Consider the following 22,430-nt stretch of genomic DNA (forward strand, 5'->3'; position numbering starts at 1 on the left):
TTTAAAATTAAACGCAGCCCTACACATCAACACCCGTTGTTTTATATAGCTGAATAAAACAAGCTAGATATTGGTCTCCACTAGGCTACGACATACACGTGTCTAGTGTATCCAAAGGTTACAGATGAACTGTCAAAATTGAGTTCATTCTTGGCCTGGGGTGGTCTAGTGGTTAGGACGCACATATAGGCCTACCTCGTCAGCGTGGGTTTGATTCTGGCCCACGCTCTTCTGGCACAAATAACTCAACCCCCTGATTGACTTGATGTAGTTTCAAATATGGACATTCCAGGGTTATTTTACCCCTGATATTGATAAGAAATGACCATACCAGACACTTTTGAATAAAATCGTTGAAAGTGTTTATTATATTTATATTTTTGTTTAGTATAGATAAATCGCCCTTAGTCTGTTCAAAATTACTATGTCGTTGCGATGACAATACCAACCAGAGGGCGAACATATCTTGAAAGACTTTGGTTGCAAGCAGGACACCGACATAATATTTTAGGGAGCGGTAATGAGGTGACCAGTAATGGTTGTAATTGACATTAGCGGTGCGGATGGATTTAGCATGTATTGATGGTTTAAGTTTAACGAGACATCAGCTGGCGATAATAAGGATGCTGCCTTTTGAGGCAGAATTTCTCAGCGGGACGTCAAAATTGGCCAATCCCATGTATCCTTCGCCGAGGATGGACTAAAGTTGGGAACCTGATCACGTTTCACTCCATTGCATTGGCTTGGCAGGAGAAAACGGTCCTGCCCAACTCGTTTTGGAGGTAAGACATTTTAACAACATCTGATGAATAACATAGGACATTTTGCCAGCTGTGCTCTGTTCAATCAAGGCTTGCTAGCCAGGTAATTAATGCATTCTGAGGATGAGCATGTTTTGCTAGCTAGCTGTAAGCAGTGTCTGTTTAACGTTGCTTATGTAACGTTAGCTAACTTTCTCTTGCCACTTTTCATTCCCCTATTGTGTTACTAATCCAAATTAGAGCCTAAGTTATTCTACACTTATTGTAAACAACTTGACCGAGCCTAAAAATATGCAAAACTGTAATAAAAATGATTGCACATTAATAAAGGTAGTTGTGGCTTCAGCAACTTGAACCAGCATAGAAGTTTGAGCAGTGTGGTTCATTTCTCCCCCTTATCTCTGCATGTTCCAGGTTGAAGGACATCCCACCCCGACACCCTGCAGATGTAAATACCTTGTTGTGAACCTCCCAGCCACAAGGATAATCACCATAGTTCTATCTAACACCACAATGTTAGATAGAAATAGATTTACCCATGTTATTGTTTATCATGCAGGTTTGTCAGGACATTGTAACTTATGAAGCTCATTCTTGAATACAGACTTGATTTCTGTCACAGGTGATTGCATTGAAGGGCTGGAACTAAAACCTGTAAACTCCTATCCTGCCTGTGGCTGTCATGATTAAATTTGCCCTCATGTACTGAATAAACTTATGAATGTTGGAGGTTAATCTCCTTGACATGTCCCTCACTTGGGAATTACTTATTTGTACAATGGATTGTGTTTTAAGGACTAATGCACAGATATAGGAAAAACGATACAAATGTTAGCATTTATTCCAAAGTGTTGATGTCTCCACAAGTTCCTGGTTCATCACTTTTCAATATTAGTTATCAACAAATATAAAATATAAAAATACATTTTATTTTGAATATTGGTGTCATTTAATAATAAATGTACATACATTATCTTCACAGTGAAACACCACTGGCTATAAATCATTCTTAAAAAGTCAGTAAAATAGGTTATCTCAAAAAATTGTAGCCTGTGGGATGTCATGCATACAAGCTTACCTGTCATGTCCACACCGATGGAGCAGCAGACCAAGCAATATGTGAGAGGAGGACCCTATACCGTAGGATAATTATTCTGATCTGTGTCGACTTCATTAACATGTACTGAGGAGATCGATTTGGTTACTTGTTTACTTCATGTCAGATATTTCCATTTTGGGATAGTTGTTCAGTGAATTTCTAGTTGCTCATGCTGCTATAGTGATTTTAAATATTCATTGAGATTCTCCTGCTGCAGGAATCTTATTTTCCTCCTGCGACGCAATGGATCAAATTAAGTTCCGACATCTGTACAGACGAGATAGGGTTGTGTATTGCCTGGCCACTACTGTTGTAAACAAGCACAGTGACATCCAACGCTCCAACGGTATACCTTATATATATATATATTCCATCTCAGCCACTGTCTCAGAAGCTACTCCCATAAGAGTACTCTTTTAAATAACATTTTTTATGTTACTGCAGAGTGGTCTGTGTTTGATTACAAAGCATTGTGTTTTTGGAGCTGTTGAGACCTTAGTCATGGCCTCTGTGTTTTATGGTGTTCTGTAACAACATTGGCTGTTAAACATTGTATTAGAAGTCAGGTGTACCACCAGGACCGGTGCTGTAGATAGTAGTCAGGTGTACCACCAGGACCGGTACTGTAGATGGTAATCAGGTGTACCACCAGGACCGGTGCTGTAGACGGTAATCAGGTGTACCACCAGGACCGGTGCTGTAGATAGTAGTCAGGTGTATCACCAGGACCGGTGCTGTAGATAGTAGTCAGGTGTATCACCAGGACCGGTGCTGTAGATAGTTGTCAGGTGTACCACCAGGACCGGTGCTGTAGATAGTTGTCAGGTGTACCACCAGGACCGGTGCTGTAGATAGTTGTCAGGTGTACCACCAGGACCGGTGCTGTAGATAGTAGTCAGGTGTATCACCAGGACCGGTGCTGTAGATAGTAGTCAGGTGTACCACCAGGACCGGTGCTGTAGATAATAATCAGGTGTACCACCAGGCCCGGTGCTGTAGATAGTTGTCAGGTGTACCACCGGGGGTGGCGCCGGTGGCAGTCGTCATCATCGTCATCTGGGTGGCTGCTCAAATGGCAGACAGAGTGAAATGAGGCCTCCAGACTGCCTCATGAATAACTGGGCAATTAGCCAGCTTGGAGATTCCCTTTAGATGTTGAGGTGAGTGACAGAGGCTGATTATGGACATGTGACGGCTAGACAAGGACACCTGATGAGGGTATGCGTTATGAGCATCCATGTGCACTGTAGTCATGGCATGTCAAGTTCTCTGCTGTGCTGGTTGGTTCATAGAACTTCCTGGCTCCATAAAAAGTTTGAGTTACTACAGTACTGTAGCTTTCCACAGTCAGCCGTCCTCTCAGTTTCATGATGCCATAGAGTTCATGCAATAATAATGCAAGGAGCTGTTGTGGTGTTGGCGAGAGCCAGAATGTTAAACAGACACACTGGTATGCTTTTCTTTATGCAAAGCCCGTCATTAGCATGAAATGTGAAGCTGGACATTGTCTTAAAATAATCACACTGCCCACAGAGAAATGAATTTCTGCTGAAAAATCTATTTCTGAATAGAATATGCATTTTGTATGTCAGAATGTATTTTCATTGATGTATGAGTTATAGGGGGTATTAAAGCAGTGTAAAAATGCTTAAGGATATAGTGCAGACACATGGTACTGTAACTTCATCATTCTGTAGCCCTTTCCTGTAGTCAAATTACCTAGTGGCCTCATCGGTGGAATGTTATTCATATTTTTTCATAATTTCAAAATGTATGAACATTACAAAAAAAGAATATGCCGAAAATCCGGTGTCTCTCTGTCAAACAGTTTTGTTATAGTTCAGTCTTCTGTGATGTATATAAAGTATAATCTTGGGCTGCAAAGTCAAAATGTAATACATTTCAACTCTATATCTGACATGGTACAGGTGTCTTCTTTTTTAAGCCCATAACCATGTGTGTGAGGTGTATACTTTTGTTTCAAAGTAGATTTGTTTAAGACTACCAAGAAACACTCTGTGTTATCCATATTTAGCCCACTTCAGTAAAGGGTTAGCTTTAACAATTAATGACCAGACAACAAAAATATGAATCCAGAAGTGGGCATGATAAATGTGATAGAGGAGGCAATACTGTAGGTTGCTGCAGTTTGGATTAGGCTTGGGGTTGTGGGGGTGTCTGCTCATCCAGAAGCAGCCTACCTCCAGCTGCCAGGTAGCAGCCCACCTCCAGCTGCCAGGTACCAGCCCACCTCCAGCTGCCAGGTAGCAGCCCACCTCCAGCTGCCAGGTTGCAGCCCACCTCCAGCTGCCAGGTAGCAGCCCACCTCCAGCTGCCAGGTAGCAGCCAGTTATTAACCAGGATCCTGTGGCCTCTCCTACTGTAGCTGCAGTCTCCCACAAATGCAGCAGTTATCACTGCTCCTGTCTGTTTATTCATCATCAGAGCTGTCTGGGTTCACTGTGGGAGGCCTCTTTCATTTCCTCCTCTTTCACTTCCTTACACCACTCACCGTCCTCCTTTAACTTCTCTAATATCATTATCATTTACACTCCCGGTGATATCGCATGTATGAAAAGCTAAGGTGTCCTTTGATTCAGAGTTAGTGTCTGACTTCATCGCTGCATTAGCTAACCAAGAGATGGGAGCCGAGCCTGGGATGGCTGGGACTTAGGAAGTGTCTCTGTCTGTGTGTCGTCGTCTGGCTGCGTTGCGGTGTTTACGTGGGAGCCCTGAGGAGCCAACATACCTCCAGGCTCCAGCTCCATGAGTAATGACTGCTTAATTGCCTGACATCCTGTCACCATCCGCCGTCACAGTCCTGAGAGAGGAATGGATATTTTGAACGTCCAAAGGGAGATGAAGACACTACAGAGTGTCAGGCTGAGAGGACCTTTAATGGCTGATATTTGATGATAGGGCAGGCCTTTATTGTACCATTTAGTATAAGTTAAGGTCTAGTTTTATTCAGTGTCTTCTCCTGCCGCGTTCTTGTCTGGACTGCATGGATACACAACCTGTTTATTGCATGAATACGCAGCCTGTTTACTGCATAGATACGCAAACTGTTTACTGCATGAATACGCAGCCTGTTTACTGCATGAATACGCAGCCTGTTTACTGCATAGATACGCAGCCTGTTTACTGCATGAATACGCAGCCTGTTTACTGCATGGATACGCAACCTGTTTACTTGATTTATCAGGATTTGGTGGGAAATGTATTCCAAGATAATTTTTCAATCACAGGAAAAAGCAGGAAGCAAAAAAGTTATATGATTGAATTATAAAATAATGTTTTGTTGCTATTTACAACCATTTAGTTAGAAATGTATGCACGTAAAACATTTTTGATTTAGATATTGCTCCAGTCTCTGCATAATTTGGTGCACAACTGAATGTGGATGTCGCAACAGGTTGATAAACCCTGTTAAATTATTTCTGTGCAATTATACTCTTGGCTTCAGATTTCTATAACTCGATAGGGTGATGTCCATTTCCATGTTCTTGCAAATCTGTGTGCTCGCCATCCCCAGTTCATTTATGTGGATGTAAATTAATTGTGCCTGACTCATTGATTGCTTTTTGGGAGACTAAAGTCCTCTAGCTGTGCATGGATGTGGCGCCTCATGTGCAGTAAAGGAAATTGGATAGCTTCAGATCAGTGTCATAGATACCACACTACAGTCTATCTTCATTAGCTAGATGAGCATCATCTTGGAACACAACAACAGTCTGATGCAGCTGAATCTTATATTCTGCCCTCTGAGCTGAAGTTTTGCTCCTTCTTAGTGTTTTATATGCTACCTGTAATATTTTATTACTTATATTTACCAATTTCTCTCTGGAGCATAGTAGATTTAGGTCTCTTGTAGAATTGGAACTCATAGAATTAAGTCTCTCATTCATTTGAAACAACTATACATATCCTGTGTTATTTGCAGCCAATACGCATTGGAACACATGTGAAATGCCAGTGTGGTGGCCTGGGTTATACCACTGCCAGGAAGCCTTCATCCTCTCCTTCTCCAAAGACTTGACCCATACATAAACCATCTTCAGTCCAGAATCACTTAAAGACACTGAAACATTCTTGTTTTGGATACGGCTTAGTGGAACTAAGTTGGCCAGTCCACATATCCAGTGGTTGTATTTGTCCATTCTAGCCTAAGCCATGCTATTATGTAGATTCCACAGATTCTAACATAATTGTTAGTTTTCCCGAAACCACATGAAAATAAACAGTGTAAAAATGGATAGTCCTATTATTTGACAGTGTATTTAGGAATCTCTGAACGGAGGGCGGTACTCAAGCATACAAATGTAATGGTTGAAAAATGGTAGCCTGACAAATACCAGCAATCTTGGATAACCACCCGAGACTACATTCAGGATATTGCGAATCACAATGGGTTTGACACTAGTGGTTTAGTGTTTTCTTCAAGGCCACTAGAGCCACTTGTATGCTAAATAATTTGCCAGGCCGTTTCCAGGGAAATGAGGATGAACAAACAGGTGACTAGTTAGCAAATGTTTCAGTCAGCATGGTTCTATCATTATGGATTTATCAGCGTGGTACTATCAGTGTGGTTTTATCGCCGTGGTTCTATCAGTGTGGTTTTATCGCCGTGGTTCTATCACCATGTTTGTGTGTGGAGCCAGGGCTCCACAACCATGTCAGGATGCCAGTCTGCTTGGAGATGTGAACAGTTGAACAGCCAGAGCTTCACAACCATGTCAGGATGCCAGTCTGCTTGGAGATGTGAACAGTTATGTTCTCATAGGAGAGTTACCAAATAACACATTCCCTCCCATCGCCAGACGCACATACACACACCACCACCACCACCACCAAACCACCTACCACAACCACAACCACAACCACCCACCCACCTACCTACCTACCACAAACACCAGTTGGCCTACCCCAGCCAAACACTGACCCGGACAACTCTGGGTCAATTGTGCGCAGCCCTATGGGACTCCCAATCACGGCCGGTTGTGATACAACCTGGAATCGAACCAGGGTCTGTAGTGACGCCTCTAGCACTGCGATGCAGAGCCTTAGACCGCTGTGCCACTCGGGAGCCCCTGAATAGGGCAGTACCAATAACCTCTGCACATAGCTTGAAACTAACTGCATGTAATTTCAAAAATAAATATGGCTATTAGTACGCAGATATTTAATGTCATACTTGGCGGAACAGTGCTATAATCATCCAGGGATTTGGCATGAATCATTTCTGGCGTCTTCACATCAAGTTCCTGCTGGTCTCCTGTTAGCCGGATCTCTGTCTATGGATCATTCCTTCATCTTAACTAATGGTGTTGCCGGGGGAGGGACGGCCCAGCCGGGGGAGGGACGGCCCGTGATTGCTCTGAGTTTCCCTTTAATCATCTCCTCTCGCTTAACTACTTCTCCAGTCCTAGCCTAGGGCAAATCTCTACCACAAACTTACAACCATTTCATCAATATTCTGTCATTTTGCCTCCCCCAAGGGATCCCTGTTTGATAAATGGAGTGCACCATGATAAAGTGTATTGCCTAACTGCCTAGTCGCTGAGGGACTGAGCCCGGGGTATTCAGCAAGATATGTAAAATGGGGCTACTCTGAATACTGGGTCAATTTGACTGTGGGTAAAATAGCTGCGATAACAGCAACTAATTGAAAGAAGTCACTTGGTTGTTGGATCCTGTTCACCTCCTTTTAATACACTCCCATTGGAACCTGCAAGCAAGAGGGAGGAACAACGTGGGTACTGTACACATAGAGTGGACAGTGACATACTGTATGTTAATACAGCAGGTTTGGTGCTATATTTTCAGAGCATAAACATACTGTATTTCTTTCATTAGTTGAACATGGTACACTTTAACACACTTACTCTTCCTTGTAAAGCATTGGTTTCTTCAAGCAGTATATATTTGGTCTTGTCCTGTCCTCTCAGCGTTATTATCTATCCGTGAAGGTTTAGAGATGAGAAAGAAGCAGCCTGATTTGTCTGTGATGGCACTTGAACAAATTATCCCTCAGAGAGAGAAGACTGATTTGTCTTTGATGGAACTTGAGCAAATGATCTCTCTGAGAGAGAACCCATTAACAGGTAATTATGTGTCCCCTGAAACAGCACTATCACAGCTATTTCAGGATCTAGAGAAGTAACAAGATGGAAACACAGCAACATGAAATGATGTTTAAAGGATTTATTTCATGCAAGTATACTGACGTGTTGAATAGTAGAGAGAGTAAAAACGACATCTCAAGGTATTTTAGAAATAAACGCTACAATTCAATATATATTTGGAAATGGAATCAAAACAGCAGTTTATTGTCACCATAAATAACACATGACACCAGTCATAACTGTACTGTTTATTTATTGTACTGTAATTGAAGAGGCACTGGATCATGGTCAAAGTCGCTCACCGTTATTTTGTAGATATGAGTTGTTGTTTCATCATCGCTCTACGGGTGCTATCCCTTTGACTAAACGGAAGGCTTGCACATTCCCAACAGTTGATATACAGTATGTGGAGACCTTGTGAGTGGTAACACGTTTTCATTTCCATTGTTCTGTAGCCTTGCTTGTCTCCGTTTTATCTTCTCAACTGTAACACTGAGAAAGATCCTGCTTCATTTCTCCCACTGTTCCAAAGTTAAATCAAATCAACCTGAAAATAATAGGGCCATTTGAATGACAATAAGACTCTCGCCTCACGTCAAGTATGTGCTGCTGCCGGGAAGCATTGTAATAACAAAGACAGGGCTGTCACAGACGTATGGTGCCATCAGTCTTGGGCATTGGAATGATACACAGGCAGGACACACCACCGCCATGCTGGGATCTCTGTGTTAAATCATAGCCTTCCGCTCGGGGCAGATTTAATGCAGAGACGTAATCAGGACTCTAGGGAACTGAGGCTGGGTGGCTGGGGCTGCATAGGGCTGAGGCTGCATAGGGCTGGGGCTACTCGGACATAGGGCAGCTGGGGTTATGGCTGGAGCCGGCGGTAGGACTTGGGCTGCTGAGACTGAAATGTGGGGGTGTGGCAGAAGCTAGAGGGCTGGAGCTGCAGGATGATAGGCCTCCACCTGTTGCAGCATGGATAAATAGTCAATGGCTTCCAAATGCTTTTATCTTGTAGCCATTGAAATACAGTATACCAGAGTACCACAAATTCGCCACAGTTTGGCATTGATTGAAGCGCTTTATTCAAATCCATTTTCAGAGTACTGCTGATACAATGCGACAAGTTCAGAATGCTGCGGTTGACAGCTAACTTTCTCCCTATTGTTTCCCGAAATACAGCTATGATATTACTCACCAAGATATTCTCTTTAGTCTTTACAATAATGGATGGCCGTTTGCCAATGGCATCAGGCTTTTTGTGTTTTGGAAGTTTAATTTTGTTTCTTGCAAGTGAGTGTACTGCAGTAGGCTATAGTTTTATGATACAAACAACCCTTTTGAAGTTACTGTAAAGAGTGACCGTGTCATTTCCTGACCCGAGTCGGAAGGAAGAACTGTTCAGGTGTATCCATCCTGTCTGTGCTTAACCTGGAAGCATAAACAGCTGTTTGTTCTATTTTAGGGGTCAGAGAGGGGAAACATGTTTGTATTTGCCCTCTGTTGATTGTTATTGATTAGGGTGAAATGAGCCCACACATCCACTGCCTGCTCTAAGCGGTGAACCCTGTCGTCTGTCAGATACAGCAGTTCTCCTTCAAGGACACACACACACACACACACACACACACACACACACACACACACACACACACACACACACACACACACACAATGTCTTATTGTCGAACGTCTTATTCAAAACACAATCACAGAGGTCATTTACTCATTATGTGTATTTTTGGGGGGGGACAATATTATTTTTGTTCTAGATTTTTAATATGCAGAGTGGGTTTGGGGACAGATGGTGTGTCGTGGTTGAGAAGCTGTGCTGTTTATGAGGATACCCAGGCCCAGGAGGAAGGGTTTATGAGGTGATAGACACCAGTGATTAAATAGCCGTGTCGAGGGACACACACCCACAGGGCCTCACAGCACCGCCACCATTCTCCACACTGGAGCCGAAGAATGGAGAATGACTAGGGAACAGGGGACAAGGACATCTGCAGTCTTCAAAAGCATAGGTATTGTTTTTTAAGATTGCTTAGATTTCACTTTTGTTGAATACAGTAATGTAACAGGTACTGTAATATATATTTGACCAACCTTGTCAAAGGGCAGGGCTGTCTAATTCAGCCCTTATCCCAGGCCTGAATCAGTCTCTACTGATATCTAGAACCAGCAGTGTTGCCCAATGCAGTAGCGTAGGGTCTGATGAGCAAGCTGAAATATTCATTTTGCTGTGGACAGAGATATGTGTATCAGGGGGGCATCCATTCCACCTCAGTGTTGGTCATAGTCAGACACTATGTGTATAGCAGGAGTATGGTGCAGAGAGCAGACTCTGTCATCTCTGTACTGTAATTGAGATGCTGCTAGTATACAGCTCTGTACTGTAACTGAGATACAGCTAGAATACGGCTCTGTACTGTAATTGAGATGCAGCTAGAATACAGCTCTGTACTGTAATTGAGATGCAGCTAGAATAAAGCTCTGTACTGTAATTTAGATGCTGCTAGAATACAGCTCTGTACTGTAATTGAGATGCAGCTAGTATACAGCTCTGTACTGTAATTGAGATGCAGCTAGTATACAGCTCTGTACTGTAATTGAGATGCAGCTAGAATACAGCTCTGTACTGTAATTGAGATCCTGCTAGAATACAGCTCTGTACTGTAACTGAGATGCAGCTAGTATACAGCTCTGTACTGTAATTGAGATGCAGCTAGTATACAGCTCTGTACTGTAATTGAGATGCAGCTAGTATACAGCTCTGTACTGTAATTGAGATGCAGCTAGAATACAGCTCTGTACTGTAATTGAGATGCAGCTAGAATACGGCTCTGTACTGTAATTGAGATGCAGCTAGAATACAGCTCTGTACTGTAACTGAGATACAGCTAGAATACGGCTCTGTACTGTAATTGAGATGCAGCTAGAATACGGCTCTGTACTGTAATTGAGATGCAGCTAGAATAAAGCTCTGTACTGTAATTGAGATGCAGCTAGAATACGGCTCTGTACTGTAATTGAGATGCAGCTAGAATACGGCTCTGTACTGTAATTGAGATGCAGCTAGAATAAAGCTCTGTACTGTAATTGAGATGCAGCTAGAATACAGCTCTGTACTGTAATTGAGATGCAGCTAGAATACAGCATTTAAATCAAATGAAAACCTATTTAAATGCAGACAGTAGCGACTGTTGCCATGGAAAATAATTTGATCATGGAGTTCTCTGCCCCTTGTTGTTTCTGCGGCCAGACCTTCTGTACAGGCTATGATTAGACTCATTTACTAGCAGTGTTGTGACTGAACGATAGCTTTTATACACAGCAGTTGATGACATCCTTTGTTATTCATTTAGAAAACCCATAATTAACAGCTGATTTATCATCAAAGTGGACTTTGTAAGTGACATTAAAGACACTAAGGGTTATTGACACGTTGCCTTAATAAAGATTGGAACGAAAATGTTTAATTACCGCAGCGCTGAATCAAGTGAGGGCATGAACCCTTTTAATACATCTGACCTCAGCAGTCTGACAGCCAGTGGATATTGACATTTTGACATGTAGTTTAGTCACCTTGGTCTTTCTTCATCCAGTAGACAGTTTAGAGGTTGGTTATGAGGCCTGGCAGCATTGTAGAGCAGCCAGAGGAGGAGGGGGACTTTGGCTTCAGAGCTGGTGACACGTCAGATTTTGATCTGGAGGCAAGGGCATCTGAACACCACCAACAGAGGTGACAGACAAGTGATATGCCAGGTGTCATTTTATCAATACACACAGATATTCTAGGTTTATTTTTTTTTTTTTACTGTTGTAGCATAGGTAGTGATAATCATCTGTAAATATTCTGTCCGCCCAATTATTTCCCACAATGAGAAAATAGATTTGGAACATACTGCTTTGAATTTGAAGGCACTTTAGTTGATCAGAGTTTAAAAGTAAAGTCATGTCCCTGGATGACAGGTAGTGTGTGTGTTATTTACAACCAACATTAGCACATTACAGCTTCCTTTTTAATCATGTTTACAGCTGGATTAATCCCCAGTACTGCTGTTTACATCCATTAGTTAGACCTGCTGGTTTCCCACTGGTAATCTGCCTGCAGACAGCTGCAGGGAGAGGGAGTGGAAGAGAGAATTGTAGAGAGAGAGAGATGTATGACTCAGGACAGGGAGAGAGAGTAGGCAGCAGACAAGGCTGGATGGACTGCTGCAGCATTTGATCTTCTCTGTTTAATTTCATGTTTCATCTTCAATGTTTTCACACATTATTCTGTCCAAACCGTAACACTTTTCTTATTTTCCATGACCTTTATGTGAAAAGCTTGGTGGCAACGGTATGCATTTCACTATATGAATACAAACAAGTGATACCTGAAATGTCGTTTGAAATTCAGAAAGCCTCGATACCCAGCAATCCTGAAACACTTTCACTTTTCCCAATTAAGTTTTGCCCTGTTTGTCAGGTTCTGTGGCCATCCCTGCATGTCGGTGCAATCAGCAGGCACGCGTACTCTGGAGGTATTCTAAATATTCTGTCATTGGCTTAAAGGACCGCTCTGTGCTTTGAAGAGCGATGGATTATAGATGGCATGATGCATTAAACAGAATGTACATATTAGTTCAGAAGCAGAGAGACAAGCCCAGGCTCTTTGATAGGGTAGTCCTGTTTTTGTTTTTTTTACCTGAAAAGACCGCACAATGAGATTAGCTAGTAAAATACAGAAACTCTGAACAGTAACAGTACTCTCTTGATGACTGTTATGATATATTCTTTATCAAATATCCTGGACATTATTACCACCATAAGTTAGACTGTAGGCTGGCAAATTAAGTCTACAGTGATTTGTATGCAGGTCAGCGTTTTACATCATGAATGTTGTTTTGGAGGCAGCTCTGCAGAGTGGTCTCTAGCTAGCACAGCCACAAAGCCATAAAATCTGATTTTAACCCTAACCTTAACCCTAACCTTAACCACACTGCTAACCCTAATGCCTAAACCTAACCTTAAATTAAGACCAAAAAGCTAAAAAACGAAATATATATTGAATTTTTACAGTTTAGCCAATTTTGAGTTTGCAGCCGGCCCATCAAGTGGAAATCAGTCAGCTCTGCCTCCAGATCAAGTTTCATGACGATAAACGTCAACCTGCGATTTGCACTGTATTTATTTTCTCAACAGGGAATACTGCCAGCTATCCATTTAACACCCAGCTCATATATAATGGTACATTTTCTGTTTTTTGTAGTGCAACATGTAATTGTGTTCATAAAAGTGGCAAATGAAAGGAAATGAGTAAATAAACATACGTCTGTCTTCATGGTGAACACTTCTCAATCCTAATCAGAGGACCATGTAATAATCACACCTCACATTTGTCGGTGGTGGATGTTAGAGAAGACAGAAAGTGTTAATTTCCCGAGGGGTATTTTCATCTATTTCAACAACCTGATGCTTCTAGGATGTTTGCCATGTTAGTTTGTACGTTTTTGATTTGAATGGGAATATCTCCTATTGTGAACATAATCTTAGTTCTCTCTGTCTTTCTCTCGATCACAGTCTCTCTCTCTCTCTCTCTATCACAGTCTCTCTCCCTCTCTCTCTCTCGATCACAGTCTCTCTCCCTCTCTCTCTCTCGATCACAGTCTCTCTCTCTCTCTCTATTTATCTCTTCTCAATATTCCCTCATTGACAACCTGCACATACTGTACCTGTCAGTCAGTGTTTCTCATCCTCCACTTTCTATGCATACACTAGAGAATACAAACTTCCTCCCCAGTGTTTCTGGCACTATGGAGAGCTGAGATGATGTGCTCTACTTTACATTCTGAGGATCCCCAGTGTTTCTGGCACTATGGAGAGCTGAGATGATGTGCTCTTCTTTACATTCTGAGGATCCCCAGTGTTTGTGGCACTATGGAGAGCTGAGATGATGTGCTCTTCTTTACATTCTGAGGATCCCCAGTGTTTGTGGCACTATGGAGAGCTGAGATGATGTGCTCTTCTTTACATTCTGAGGATCTTTATGTATCTCTGCATTTTACCTTAAATGCATGAAGATATTTTTGCCATAAAGCATATTAACCAATTTGTATTATCACTTGCTGGTCCAGATACTCCAATTCCCATGGCATATTAACAGGGCAAGAGGCAGAACAGTTTAATGTGTGGCCTTGTTTCTTTTTCTGCATGAGTATTAACTATGAATACCATTTGCATAATCTATACTTTTTTTAAATTGACTATTTGTTTGTGTGTGTGCTCGTACATGTCTTTATGTGCGTGCATGTGTGTATACATTAATATACAATGTCTGGTACAGTATGTTAGGTTTAGATGGTTGAATATGCAGTCTTTCTCTCTGTCTCACTCTCTTACACTCACACTCACCAGTAGAACGTACATACAGTACTGCAGTATTTCCCAAACTCAGTCCTCGGGACACAAGGGGTGCACATTTTGGTTTTTACTTAATACTGTCTGCATTAAGCTTGATGACTAGTTGATTATTTAAATCAGCTGTGTAGTGTTAGTGTAAAAACCAAAACGTGCACCCCTTGGGGTCCCGAGGACCGAGTTTGGGAAACCCTGCCACACACACTCCTTCAATTTATAAGAGATGGACTGCCATCTAGTGGTCATATCGCCAGCCTGCCAGTATCAGCTTATTGATGCAGTCCTCATACCATTTTATTTATTCATAGGGAATGCAGAATAAAGATGGAGACTGACTCAGATAGCCAAAAACAGTTTATAGAAGTAAATTGCATCTGGTCTACTTGTGAAAAAGCACACTCTCTCTTCTCCTCTTTATTTATTCTCACTCCTTGGGTGTGCTGAAATATTTGAAGGTGAGGTAGAAAAGAAAAGTCAAATTCCATTTAGATGGTATAAAAGCAAATTTTCTCTCTCTGGAGATGGCCTTTATTCACTCTGTAGGAATATCAGTTATATATTTAAATGTTCATAGAACGAGGGCTATCAATAAATCATAGAGATGTATAGAGTACTCTAGTGCCCAAAAGCCAGTTTGACGATTTTGAAGTAGTCAACTGGGTGGGACTTCCTATGGTTTAAGGAAGGATCACATAATCCCATCCTGGTTATCAGGAGGGTCAGCCAATGAATTATACTCCTGAGCAAACATTCCATAACTGCAGGTGGTAGTAAATAGCCAACTATGGCTTTATACCTGTTCCAACAACACTCTCTAGATGGCAATATACTGCACACCCTTACAGTTTGTTTACCAACTCCAAGTAGTAATAGAAGAAGAACATGGACTACTTCAAAATGGAGATAGCCTCAATGGCACTGCCCGTATGCTCTCAGACGCTATAATGGGACAGATACGACATTGCGATCTCTTTACATCTCTATAAAATAAATACATATTTCATGTATTCAGTTATTTTGTTATGAAACTGAATTTTGTGACTATATCACCCCCTAAATCAATGAGAATATCTAACTACTCTAAAAGCCAGTTAAATCTGGAGACTTTTCATATTTTCATGTCTATGCCATTAAACTCCCATTAAACACATTAATTGCTTTTGTTTTACAGAACATAAAGCTAAAGCCCTCATTTATTGTCAAAGCTCTGTATTACAGACTAGACAAAATTAATATTTTATTTCCTGTTTCCACCATCCATCGACCCACACAGACCCCTCGCCAACACAGCCCCCTCGCCACACAGGCCCTCGCCAACACAGCCCCTCACCAACACAGCCCCCTCGCCAACACAGCCCCTCGCCAACACAGCCCCTCGCCACACAGGCCCTCACCAACACAGCCCCTCACCAAGACAGCCCCTCGCCACACAGGCCCTCACCAACACAGCCTCTCACCAAGACAGCCTCCCAGTAGTTCTTTAGATGCACAGTACAGTACGTTCAGTTCTGTCAGAAGGGAATCGTGGTCCACTCAATATGGGGGAGGTGTCAGTACTGTGTCAATGTAATCTCTGCTTTTGTTTCAATTGGGATCACATGAGATCGATGTTTACCTCTCCGTGGTAACTCATATAGCTATATGACGCAGATATATAAACATTAAAAGTTTTAGAACACCTACTCATTCAAGGGTTTTTCTTTATTTTTACTATTTTCTACATTGTAGAATAATAGTGAAGACAAACTATGAAATAACACATATGGAATCATGTAGTAACCAAAAAAGTGTTAAACAAATCAAAATATATTTTATATTTGAGATTCTTCAAATAGCCACCCTTTGCCTTGATGACAACTTTGTACATATATTAGTATGTTGCTTGGTGTTTATGAGGATGTATTGTACAAAAAAATGATAACCTAATCACTATGGTGTGAATTACTGTCTGGTCAAAAGTAGTGCACTATATAGGCAATAGGGTACGATTTGGGACACATCCAGTGTATCCCCGAAGCGTGGTATCCTGGTGCAGTCAGTTGTGTGGTTTAGTTAATTAAATATGGCCAGTGATGTTAGTCCTCTGAGTGGAGTCCTGACCCCTCTGGGCAGCAGTATCAGAGCTGCTAAAGTGCTTTGGCATCCGTGTGACAGCATGAACACCTCAAAAGCAGTGGCGGCGACCCCACTGTAAGTACTGCACCTTTCATGTTCAACTATTGCAAACACCATGCTCTACCAACTGAGCCACACAGTCCCATTTGGCTCAGTTGGTAGAGCATGGTGTTTGCAATGCCAGGGTTGTGGGTTCGATTCCCACGAGGGGCCAGTACGGGGGGAAAAAACCAAATGTATGAAATGTATGCATTCACTACTGTAAGTCGCTCTGGATAAGAGCGTCTGCTAAATGACTAAAATGTAAAATGTAACTACAGGTTCACTACAATTTAACCTGCAGCCAACAGCGTGACAGGGGGAGACAGGTAATGGGAACACCCTGATGTTATCAGTTTTCCCTTCAGCTTTTGTGAAACACGTAAATCCAAACATTTCAATACAACATCCAGCTATTGATATTTATTATAGATCCCTGTTAGTTCCTGCCAAGGCAGGAGCAACTCTTCCTGGGGTTTATTATGGATCCCCATTAGTTTCTGCAAAGGCAGCAGCTACTCTTCCTGGGGTCCAGCAATTTTAAGGCAATTTACTTCGGAGTTAAAACATTACACTTCCCTACACATTACTACAACATATTTACAATACAAAATCCAAATGTGCGTATGTATAGAGTGCGTGTGTTAGCGTGTGTGTGCGAGCGTGGGTCTGTGCCTGTATGTGTCTCTTCACAGTCCATGCTGTTCCATAAGGTGTAGTTTTATTTTTTTTAATTATCTGACTTTACTGCCTTCCTGAGTTATGTGATGTGGAATAATGTTTAATGTTGTCATGGCTCTATGTAGTACTGTGTTTTGGCCTTGGTGGCATGTCTTGTGGAGGTATGCATGGGTGTCTGAGCTGTGTGCTAGTCGCCTAAACAGACAGCTCGGTGCATTCAATACGTCAATACCTCTCACAAATAATGTGATAAAGTGAGCCAGGGGAGATTGACATGCATATTATTCATGTTGTCCCAAATACAATGCTTTTAGTTTTAGAAATATTTAGGACTAACTTATTTCTTGCCACCCATTCTGAAACTGACTGCAGGGATTTCACTTGCTGTGGTAGCTGACGTGTACAGTGTTGAGTCTACATAGACACACAGGCTCTACTCCGAGACAGTGGTAGGTCATTAGTAAAGATTTAAAAAAAGTAAGGGGCCTAGACAGCCACCCTGGGGAATGCCTGACCCTACCTGGACAATGTTGGAGAGGCTTCCATTAAAGAACACACTCTGTGTTCTGTTAGACAGGTAACTCTTGGTCCACAGTAGAGTAGGGGATGTAAAGCCATAACACATATGTTTTTCTAGCAGCAGATTATGATCAATAATGTCAAAAGCTGCACTGAACTCTAACAAAACAGCTCGCACAATCTTTTAATTATCAATTTACCTCTGGCAATCATCAGCCATTTGTGTAAGTGGGTAGATGTTAAATGCCCTTCCCTATAAGCATGCTGAAAATCTTTTGTTAATTGGTTTACTGTGAAATAGCATTGTATCTGGTCAAACACAAAAGTTTACTAAGGGTTGGTAACAGGCTGATTGGTCAGCTGTTTGAGGCAGTAAAAAGTGCTTTGCTATTCTTGGGTAGCGGAATGACTTTTGCTTCCCTCCAGGCCTGAGGGCACAGTATTTCCTGTCGGCTTAGATTGAAGAGATGGCAAATGGGAGTGGCAATATCGTCCCTATTATCCTCAGTAATTTTTCATCCAAGTTGTCAGGCCCAGGTGGCTTGTCATTGTTGATAGACAACAATAATTTGTTCACCTCTTCCACACTCACTTTACGGAATTCAAAATTACAATGTTTGTCTTTCATAATTTGGTCAGTTATGCATGGATGTGTAGGTTCAGAATTTGTTGTTGTCATGCCTACATTTGCTAATCTTGCCAAGGAAAAAAAATCATTCAAGTAGTTGGCAGTATCAGTGGGCTTTGTGATGAATGATGTTATCTAGCAAGTTATTGATTTCATGGACCTTGTTTTTTTGGCTACATATGTTTTTGTGTTTTTTTTGTGGGTAGATCAGCTTTAATATTGTGGATAGATTAGCTTCCATCAATGTAATTGTCTGCATCATTTCCAACCTCCATATATATATTTTTAAAACATATATTTTCCTTTTATTTCCCCCCTAACTCCCTTAATTGGAGTAACCTAATAGACAACAACACTTAGGCATCTACTTCCGTCTTATACATACTATATACATTTTATGGAGTGCATTTCACAATAGTTATCTTTTGTTTGTTTTTAATCCCATCTCTGAAGACCATCCAGTTTTGATTTCTATTTGCCATATATTCTTTACTGTGCTGTTTCACATAAATTCTGAACCTATATACATTTTACGGACACAGTATATTTTACATTAGTTATCTTGTTGTTTTTAGTCCCATCCTTCAGCTCCACTCAAAACCTTCCATCTATCCCTGAACACCATCCAGTTTTGATTTTCTATTTGCCATATATTTTTAACTGTGCTGTTTCACAAATGTTCTGAACCTTTCTATTCTCATAGTTTCTGCAGATTGTAAATTAAAGGCTACATATGTTAATGTGGGCTACTTTTAGCACTTTTCTGCAATTCTTGATTGTTTTTATTGCTTTACTGGGAGGCTTATCAGAGGTAGACATGACAGTGATATTTATGTTTGAGCTGATAGTGCAGGGTTAGCTGCACACAGTGGACTTCCTACAAGGGCAAACCACCTCAAAGCGAACAGTATATCTCAGGTTCGTAGGTGATTGATTACTGCTGACAATAGCTATAGGATTGACATAAGCATTCAGGGGAGTTAGAGGGACATACATTAGGTTACTTACAATATGACTGACAACACCCCTGGGACAATGTACATTTGCAGCAGCACTACGACTAATCAGCGACACAATGGTAGGGATTATCTGAGCAGGGCTTGGGTCACAGATAAGTCATTGTCTCAACGCAGACTTGAAATGTACGGACAGGATCCATGAGCCAAGATGATTTGGATGGACTCCGTTTCCAAAAGGTGTCAAAGTTATCTATAAAAGTTATGCCAACAGAGCTACAGTAGCCTTTTAGCCAGGTGTGTAATGCCAGTAGCCTGCTGAATCTTTCACAGCCGTGGCCCAGCGATGGTACCTGGTCTGAAATAATTGGCCGCTTTTTGGAATCTTTCAGAGCTAGAATCAATTCTTTTAAATACATTTTCAGCAGTTCTGAGCTAGTCCTCCTAATGCCGTTTGACTCCACATGGACTGCGACAGCGTCAGCCCCCAGCATCTTTCGTAGAACGGTAGGAAGCAGCCTTGTAATGTCCTTTACTTCTGCTCCAGGATAGCGAAGGGTTTTTGCCCTGGAAGCAAGATTTCTCACCATAGAGCTGCCAATGATGACAGCTGGTGAAATGGCTGAGGTCCTGTCGTTCTTTTGCCTTGAGTGGTTTAGAAGAACCCTCAAAGTTTATGGTGCAAGTCACTAAGCATGTTGTGGTTGTTATATAAATGTGTCTGAGGATGACTCTGTGGGGTGCTGGTCTGGACCATAGAGAGATACAATATTCTGTATCTATGGTCTGGACTAAGCTTTTCTCAGCATTAGCCTTTATCAGTTATTTATAGGGCACAGGTGAAATGCTTGAGCTCTGGGTGAAATTCATTTTTAAACATGTATCCTCTCAGAATGTACACTGACAATTTACCATTCTTTTAGCTGCAATATATGTGTTCAATGGCATGATAAATTGTCAAGTGTACACTGCAGTCTTTATCCCAATATGATGTACCCCTCCTTGATGAGTTTGTGGAACATAGCATCTCATCCTCAAGTCAATGTGATGTTAAATCTACCTACCTCTCCTTCTTTCACATGCTCAGGTGATTGACATCAAGGAGAAACTGAAGCTGTTCAAGAAGTTCTGGTCCAACCTGCCTGAGGACATCTGCAAGCCACACAGGGTGACAGCAGGGAATGCCACCGATGATGACCAGTGTTGGAATGGGCACACCAAGGGCAGGTAAGACTCGACTACAATAAGTGTTCCCACCCGAACACAGGCTGCTTACCCCAAACACTTGGGTAAACTAGCACTAAATGACTTCCACGATATGTCTGGTCCCTGAATTAAGAACCATTCTGATTATTTATTTTGCACTGGCCCAAATACGGCAGCTCGCTATTGGAGAGCCTTGACATTTCTGGCTGAGGCATTGCAAAACAAGTGGAAGACAAACACTGCTATGCACTCGAAAGTCCGAGGAGTTTGGAGACATAAAATCACCCGACCAAACTGAGTCTTAACAGATGCCTTCCCTGGTGAAGCCCTTTAAAGCTGAAATTCGCAGACTGTGGGCAACCCCAATTCTTCTGTTGTTTTTTCACTTTGAAAGAAAACATAGGGGTTGAGCCCTGAGCAGAAAGAAGCATCATCCTTGGTTCTTGGATCTGAATCAGCTCGACCCCAAAAGAGGAAAACAGATAGTAAAAGGCTACTCCAATCCTGACTGATCCAGAATCCGGATAAACATTACATTGGGCATCCTTTTGAAAGGTTGGAAGAGTGACTAAGAAATGGCCAAAGTACTCCTGTTCTACATAACAAAATAATACTAATTGTTACTGCAATAGTACACGGTACAATGCTAAATAATATTCCCGTATACGCCCCACTGTATCCTGTACATATGCCAAACACATTTTGATTTTAATTTGATATCAGTAAATTATATTGAGAACGTATGGACCGTTTATGAATTCAACCATCAATGCTCTGTTAACAACAGCTAAATGACGGGGGATATTAATTCAGTCGTTCTGGTGGGTAGTTCACACTAGGTAGCAGTGTTTGGGGTAATGCGTTACGACAGGGATGTCAAACTCATTCCATGGAGGGCCTAGTATCTGCTGGCTTTTGGTTTAAGACCTAGACAACCAGGTGAGGGGAGTCTCTTACTAATCAGTGACCTTAATTCATCAGTCAAGTACAAGGGAGGAGCGAAAACCCGCAGACACTCAGCCCTCTGTGGAACGAGTTTGACACGTGCATTACGTAATCAGATTACTTTTATGACTAACGCGTTACTTTTTCAAATTGGGTAATATTACTACGGTTACTTTGTCAAACAAACCGATCTCGACTTGTTTTTCATCATTTAGTTCTCGAGCGAGCAGAGAAAGACTGTTTTAGAAAAATCTTATGACAGCTGCTGTCCATAGAAATGCATAGAGGGCACATACACCTCTGATCTTTGCAATTGATGGCTTCTGTGATGGCAAAGCCCATAGATGGCTCTCCCCCCATCTATTGGCAATTGTGCCCTCTATTACATCTCTATGGGTCCTACGTGTGTTATAACCAGAACTCACGGCTCTAAAGAAATATTTTCAATGAAAAGATGAGAAATATGCAGATGTTTGGCTGACAGTATAGTTTGGATTACCAGTCAAAAGTCAAAAGTTTGGACATACCTACTCATTCAAGGGTTTTTATTTATTTTTACTACTTTCTACGTTGTAGAATAATAGTGAAGACATTAAAACTATGAAATAACACACATGAAATCATGTAGTAACAAAAACAGTGTTAAACAAATCAAAATATTTTTGAGATTCTTCAAAGTAGCCTTGATGACAGCTTTGCACACTCTTGGCATTCTCTCAACCAGCTTCATGAGGTAGTCACCTGGAATCCATTTCAATTAACAGGTGGGTTAAACGTTAATTTGTGGAATTTCTTTCCTTTTTAATGCATTTGGGCCAATCAGTTGTGTTCTGACAAGATAGGGGTGGTATACAGAAGAAAGCCCTTTTTGGTAAAAGACCAAGTCCATATTATGGCAAGAACAGCTCAAATAAGCAAAGAGAAATGGCAGTCCATCATTACATTAAG

The 22,430-nt window shown here is 41.6% G+C and overlaps 1 protein-coding gene across 1 annotated transcript in view; it reads left to right on the forward strand.

The window, feature by feature from the left end:
* The window catches only part of LOC106582440 (glypican-6), a 160,588-nt gene that overhangs the window by 125,490 nt on the left and 12,668 nt on the right, over positions 1-22,430 (forward strand). The window contains exon 7 of the mRNA XM_014165554.2: positions 20,419-20,558. Coding sequence (XP_014021029.1) covers positions 20,419-20,558 — 140 coding nt within the window. The remainder of the gene's footprint in view (positions 1-20,418; positions 20,559-22,430) is intronic.

The sequence above is a fragment of the Salmo salar genome, chromosome ssa21 (genome assembly GCF_905237065.1).
Source record: "Salmo salar chromosome ssa21, Ssal_v3.1, whole genome shotgun sequence".
NCBI lineage: Eukaryota > Metazoa > Chordata > Actinopteri > Salmoniformes > Salmonidae > Salmo > Salmo salar.